Source organism: Lycium ferocissimum, chromosome 7 (genome assembly GCF_029784015.1).
Source record: "Lycium ferocissimum isolate CSIRO_LF1 chromosome 7, AGI_CSIRO_Lferr_CH_V1, whole genome shotgun sequence".
Taxonomy (NCBI): Eukaryota; Viridiplantae; Streptophyta; class Magnoliopsida; order Solanales; family Solanaceae; genus Lycium; species Lycium ferocissimum.
The window spans coordinates 40,065,948-40,072,704 of record NC_081348.1 but is presented as its reverse complement, the minus strand read 5'-3'; the positions used below and the strand labels follow the sequence as shown (position 1 = coordinate 40,072,704).

Genomic DNA, 6,757 nt, shown 5'->3' with positions numbered 1-6,757 from the left:
CTTTACCCTTAAGGAAGTGCATTCTGATACGAATTTGAACTAGTCGAACCCTAAAGTTTGTAAATCATCGATCTGATGCTAGATGAAGCTTTTACCGGGCAAGATCCTCTAAATATTTATAACGATTTGGTAGTTCAATCTTTTATTCATAATAAGAGATTTTGAGTTCAAGTCTTGACAATGAAGTTGCATTTAATAGAGATATTTTACCCCTAAGAAGAAATTTTCCGATACAAATTTGAAATTGTCTACCTCAAAGTGTACCGGAGGCACAAATTAAAAGTCGTAGCACATAAAATGTGAGATAAAAGAAACACGATATAGTGGAGGGTGGACTTAAGGGCTACTTTTCTTGTACACGTCCAAAAAGCCCTATCATCTACCCACTAATGACCTATTGGCATATCCCCTAAATATTTATATCGATTTGGCAGTTCAAGATTTTAAGTTCAAATCTTGACAATAAAATCTCATTTAATAGAGATATTTTACCCCCAAGAAAAAACTTTCCGATATGAATTTGAAATTGTCTACCTCAAAGTGTACCGGAGAAACAAATTAAAAGTCATAGCACATAAAATGTGAGATAAAGAGAAACACGATATAGTGGAGGGTGGACGTAAGGGCTACTTTTCTTGTACACGTCCAAAAATCCCTATCATCTACCCACTAATGACCTATTGGCATATGCTTTAAGACTATTTGAACTTTGAAATGGCACTGCGCCGTACACCTGTTCGGTTACAATAGTTTACACCATGAACAAATCAAAAGTCCAAATGTAACTTCAACATTTCATGGCTAGTACTTTTACTTTGTTCATTTAGACTACAATATAGTGTTGCTGACGCAGAACGCAATTCATTAAGATTTCAATTGTTGTCTTATAGAATTTTCAAAGCTCACCATAAACTATTACATCAGCGCTTAATAGTTAGCACCAACAAGCTGCCTACCTAATAATCAGAATTTCAACTTTATGAATTTGAATGCTAATAAATGAATTCTAAATTTAATATATATGTACATATTTAATAAATTTCTTAGTACAAATGTACTGTTTGAGCAAAGTTATTGAATTCGACCGGACTTGTATATGAGATTCTACCTTTGCCCTGCTACCAAATACAAACAAATTCATGATCAGAATCTAGAGTAAATTGCTTCATAGTTCGCATCGAAATAATGAATTTAAATGAACTCGCAGAATGGTTAATAAATCTGCTTCAGCTAGCTGTACTAGAATTATAAGTATAATGTAGTGGTGATGGCATGGAGAAAGGTCAAGAAAACATTTAGATATGTAAGAAGATAATTTTATCCCAATCTAACCTTCTTTCCTTTAGTTCGAAAGTGATAACGCTAAAACAAATTAAAGATAAAGAAGATACGATTTATCAACTCTATTTCATATACTTTTATCAACACTACTTCATCATATCCTATCTTAACACTCCGTATTAGAACGCACGATTAAAATGCTTTACGAAGATTCTGACTTTTCTGCATCATTAAGGGTAGATTGCTGACAACTAATTAACCACCTATGGCCTTCCAAAACTAAATTATGAAAACTACTCATACGGCAGGCGGAGGCAGATGAGTGCAAGGGGTTCGATTGATTCCATTCATTGAAATTAGAATATATAAATTGGGAAGAAATGAGGGGTTTTGCATGTATATAAGTTGTGGAATATTTTCTTAGCATATAGTGTTTTTTTTTTTTTTTTTAAAATCCTTTGTTTGAATTCCGGGCTCCCGACTCGTACAAGTTCAAAACTACACTCTCGCCCTTTCTAATATTGCTTTTTTTTTTCTTTTTTTTTTTTTCTTCTTCTTCTTCTTACATTTTATAATTTAAGAAGCAGAGTGTTGGTTCACTATAACAAAATATGCTTTTAGAGGCAATTAATTTGCGGCAATAACTCAATTGCCGCTAATTATATTCTAGAATCAATTATTACCGGCAATATCAAACTTTAGCCCTAACAATAAATGCCGCTAAAGGCTTTAGCGACCTTAGATCTAATGGCATTAACCAATTATTGGTAAATGTTTTATTGCCGCTAAAAGGAAAATATATTGCCACTAAAAGCCTCTTTTGGTGCAGTGGTTATACATTAAGTTAATAGGAGTACGTGCATCTAAACAGAAAAAACATTGTAAGCTGTATTTTTTAGTTGGCCTAAATTAAGGGTTATGATGGTCAACTGGGGCAATTCTATTTTATTCATATTGGGTTAATCATCTAGTTGGAAAGACAAAACAAGAAGATTAAAATAAAATGAATAATTGCTGTGTAGAAGGCTCAAGAAGGCCAATGGATGTATTAGGTGGTTCTCAATTAGGTTGACTTTACCATTTGACACAGCCACGAGAGGAAGATGATATTTTTATAATAACAAGATTTTCTGAATTTTAACAAAACTTGTTATCTCTTTTTTCTCCCCTTCATAATTGGCCTTCTCTTGATTTTAATATTTGTCCATCCTGGCTTTTCAAAAGTCAATTTACAATTTTGTCAAACGATTTTTTTGAAACAAATGTATATAAATTTAGAAAATTTTAAACACTTCGAGTGGTTTATTAATTTAGCGTTTTAATGCAAAAATAATGGAATGTGCTGCTAAAAACAGTTGTAATCACGCCCAATTTGACCTCGAAAGTCAAGTTGAAAAAAAAAAGGAAAATATATTCTTGCATGAAATGTGTATTTTACCAGCTCTCAGAATCATTCAGTAGTAGATAATTACCAATTGCATATTATATTGTTGCACTCCGACGTGTCGACTGTTGGCACCTTGTACTACTAACTCTGTAAAGACAATACGTGTATTATCATTTGTGCCAAAACCTAAACATTAATAAGTGAATGGATTATAAATTGTGACAACTATACGAGTGTCTAGTCAACTTATGGTTTATAATATAGAAATTTTAACAACAAAAATAAAATAAAAACCATTATGGAAATCAGCCTTGGCAAAAGGGAGATAATGATCTCCTATGCCCGCTTATAATTTGAATGGAAAAAAAACCCTATAGGCTACAAAGTTCTATTGTATTTGTTTATTTATTGTTGATATTTCTTGTAAGAAAAAATTCATATAATTAAAATAATATGTGTTGGATTAAAAAGTCGAAATCTCTCCGGAAAAAGGGAATTTTATTCACTATAACACTTTGTTTGGATGGTTGTTAGTTATTGTTTCATAATGTATCGTATTGTGTTGTATTGTATTATACTATATTGTTTTGATGAATACAACGTTTGGATATATCGTATCATTCCCCGTCGTTACATAATGTTAGACATCAACAATTTGAAGGATAAACCTACAAGAAAAGTAGTGCACGGTGTGGAGCTTTCATAAAAAGGTGGGATAAAGGATAAAATATGATTATTAGATAACAAGTAAAGACAGACTGAGAAAAAATAACTAAGGTAACGACACAATAATACCAAATCGGTCGTTACATAAATAGGACTTTTCGTCGTTACATAACATGAATTTAACGATACGATATAATAAAATTAATGTAACAATCAAAACGAACATCATATTTAAACTAATAACATAATAAAATAGGTAACCACCATCCAAACAAGTTGTAACTAAGAGAGAGACTTATAGTCAATATCTAATTGAAAAGTTCAGAAAATTTGTCCTCAATTATATTAAATGATCAAGGCAACAAAGAATCTAAATGATCTAAAATCATCAAAAACCCATGCTCCAAATTTAATGAACAGGCTAATCAACTTGTCGTTTAGTACCAACTAGGCATAATTCAAATGGTTAATGTCTGTACTGTGTATAAATTTTCTTCAATTTCAAATCTTCCACCACTGGTGTTTTCAATTTCAAATCTTCCACCACTGGTGTATTACTGGAGTTATTATTAATCTATTCACATTAAATGTAATCTATAGGTTCTCTCCCAAAAAGAAGGGATTTTTACACAAATATGAAATAACTAACCCGACTCCCTGTTTACTTCTCTTAATTGACATACATAAATTTTATACGATTTATACTTTTTATACATGGATTATACATATATATTATATATCTGCTAGTTATATTTAATTTAAGCAGTCATACATTTAGGTAATTCGGAAAAAAAAAATTAACTGTCCTCTTGAGTGATTTTATGAATTACTTAAACTGTGCCAGATACTTATAGGCTGTGTTTACTTTTTAAATATCAGCATCATGATTACAATAGCTAACACTGAACTGTTCAGTTGACCAAGTGCTCGGACAATTAAGAAAGATTTTCAGAAATAGTACTGTTCATAGCGCTGACTTGTTTGATTGTATTTGATTGCATAAATTAATGTTGGATTACTACTTAAATTATTGTTTCAAGCTAGTTTTGTTGTCAAGTTGGCATGTTCCTCCCATTGGCTTATTTTTCCAAGATAGTACCACATGCTTTTCGGGAAAACGAGAAAGAAAAAAGAAAAAAGAAAAAAAGGAAAAACCATTTCAATTGTAAGTTAAAAACAATTTAACCTTTATACACAGGTCATATATATTTATTTGTGCTATTAATATATGTTAACATGTTAAAATAAGTTGCTTGTCCTAAATTTCAAGTACTATGGATGAATATCTGCAGTTATCTTCTTACGTTATCAGTACATAAAACACGTTTAAAAAAATAAAATAAAATAAAAAGAAGAAGAAGAAGAACTAAAGGGAAGACAAATTCGAAAACAAAGTTATATATACTTAAAGAGAATGACCAAATTATGACACAGACAGAAGAGAAAAGAACTCTTATTGGTACATGAAGTTCACTCTCCATCTATTTTAGAAACAGATCATCGAAGCTCGAGGCATAGAACTGATCAACCATGGAGTTTAGACCCACTCTTTCCGTCTTACTTCATGCACTTCTTCTGTTCCAGGTACAAAACTTAAATTTTATGAGTTCACTTTTCACGTTCTCGCTACTGAACTTATTACACTTTTTCAATTACGAGTATAGAACTTAACATTTGTTGAGACCAGTAGTTTTTCACATATATACCTATGTTTCTTTTAAAAGATATTGAATTCAGTTGAACCTGTTGAAATTTAAGTGTATCCACCTTTACAAATGATTGATCTTGTATTTCGTTCGAAATAATGATCTCGTAGTTCTTGAGTTCGGCCTGTGAAGATGCGTGATGTACCTTTTTTTCATTGAGGTCGAATCTAAATGTATTCTCCAGGATAGTTGTCTATACAGTATCACTAACCAGGAATATACAAATACAAAATTCTTATCTTGTTTCGATTAGCAATATAACGACAGCAATTATCACGTCTCTCCGAATAAGTTTGGGATTTTTATTTACACTAACATGAGAAAATATTGATTTTGTTGTTGTTGTTGTTGTTGTTGTTGTTTTTTTTTTTTTTTTTTTTTTTTTTTTTTCTTTTTCTTGCAGTTTCTGAGTGAAAGCAAAGCCAGAGACATTGCCAAAGACTCTGACAATATGCATGGGATGGTAAAAGTACAAGTGAAGGACCAATCATCACTTTCTCTAAAGGAACCTTTAAATCCACAACTCAATATTTTCTTCACTCCTAAAGATCTTAAAATTGGGAAAAATATGCCTATTTTTTTTGCTCTCAAAGACCCTTCAACTTCTCCTCATTTACTTCCTAGAGAAGAAGCAGATTCAATACCATTTTCTTCATCAAATCTTCCTTATCTTCTTGAACTTTTCTCATTTTCTAAAGATTCCCCACAAGCAAAAGCCATTGAAGACACATTCTTCCACTGTGAAATCTCAGCAATGAATGGAGAATCAAAATTCTGTGCTACTTCTTTAGAATCAATGCTTGATGGGGCTAGAGAAATCTTGGGATTTAATACCAAACTCAATGTTTACACCACAGATTTTATTAACAAATCCCCTGTTTCTTTACAAAATTACACTATTTTGCTAAAACCAAAGGAGATTTTGGTGCCTAAGTTGCTTGCTTGTCACACTTTGCCTTACCCTTATGCTGTGTTCTATTGTCATATGCAAAAGGGAGAAAATAAGTTATTCAAGATTTCACTTTTGGGAGAAAATGGAGATAGAATTGAAGCTGCAGCAATTTGTCATATGGATACAAAAGAGTGGAATCATGATCATGTTGCTTTTAAAGTGTTGAAAGTTCAGCCTGGAAGTTCCCCTGTTTGTCACTTTTTTCCAGCAGATAATCTTGTTTGGGTTCCATCTTCATCTATGTAAATTTCTACTACTACCTAGTACTTTATTATGTTGCTCCGACTTTTCAAAAATTTCTCCATGTCTATGTTGGATTCCTAGAAAAATAATGTCTTTAGAGGATCCGGCACGAGTGAGGCAAAGATATTTGGAGAGATCAATCAAGCAACATATATATTTTGTGGTACTATTGTTTTAATTGAACGACAGTCCCCACATACTTTTGCATCTGTTTTTGTTTAAATGAAAGCCAGTTTGGAGTATTAGTAAAGTGTTAGCATTTTGAAGTGCTAAAACTAATTTTAGAAGTATTTACGTGTTTAGATTGAAGAAGTAGTAGTGAATAATAGGCATTGAAGTGTTGGTAAACACTTCTATTTCTGTCGAATGACTAAAATGCTCTTTAAATTATGTAAAAAATAAATAAATTATAAAGTATATATTACGTGTTTAGCTCAATCTATTCATGCTTGGGTGGGTAGGGGGATCGTATTTTTGTCGGTTAAATTCGGGTTGGGGGATCATATTTATGTGGGTTAAATT

At 31.7% G+C, this 6,757-nt stretch overlaps 1 protein-coding gene across 1 annotated transcript; it reads left to right on the top strand.

Moving 5' to 3' along the window:
* The first annotated feature begins 4,752 nt into the window (after nucleotides 1-4,752).
* LOC132064997 (BURP domain protein USPL1-like) lies at nucleotides 4,753-6,442 on the top strand. Its single transcript, XM_059458205.1, has 2 exons — nucleotides 4,753-4,918; nucleotides 5,444-6,442. Exons 1-2 carry the CDS (start codon nucleotides 4,865-4,867, stop codon nucleotides 6,236-6,238), a joined length of 849 nt encoding a protein of 282 aa, XP_059314188.1. The 5' UTR covers nucleotides 4,753-4,864; the 3' UTR covers nucleotides 6,239-6,442.
* Nucleotides 6,443-6,757: the final 315 nt, after the last annotated feature.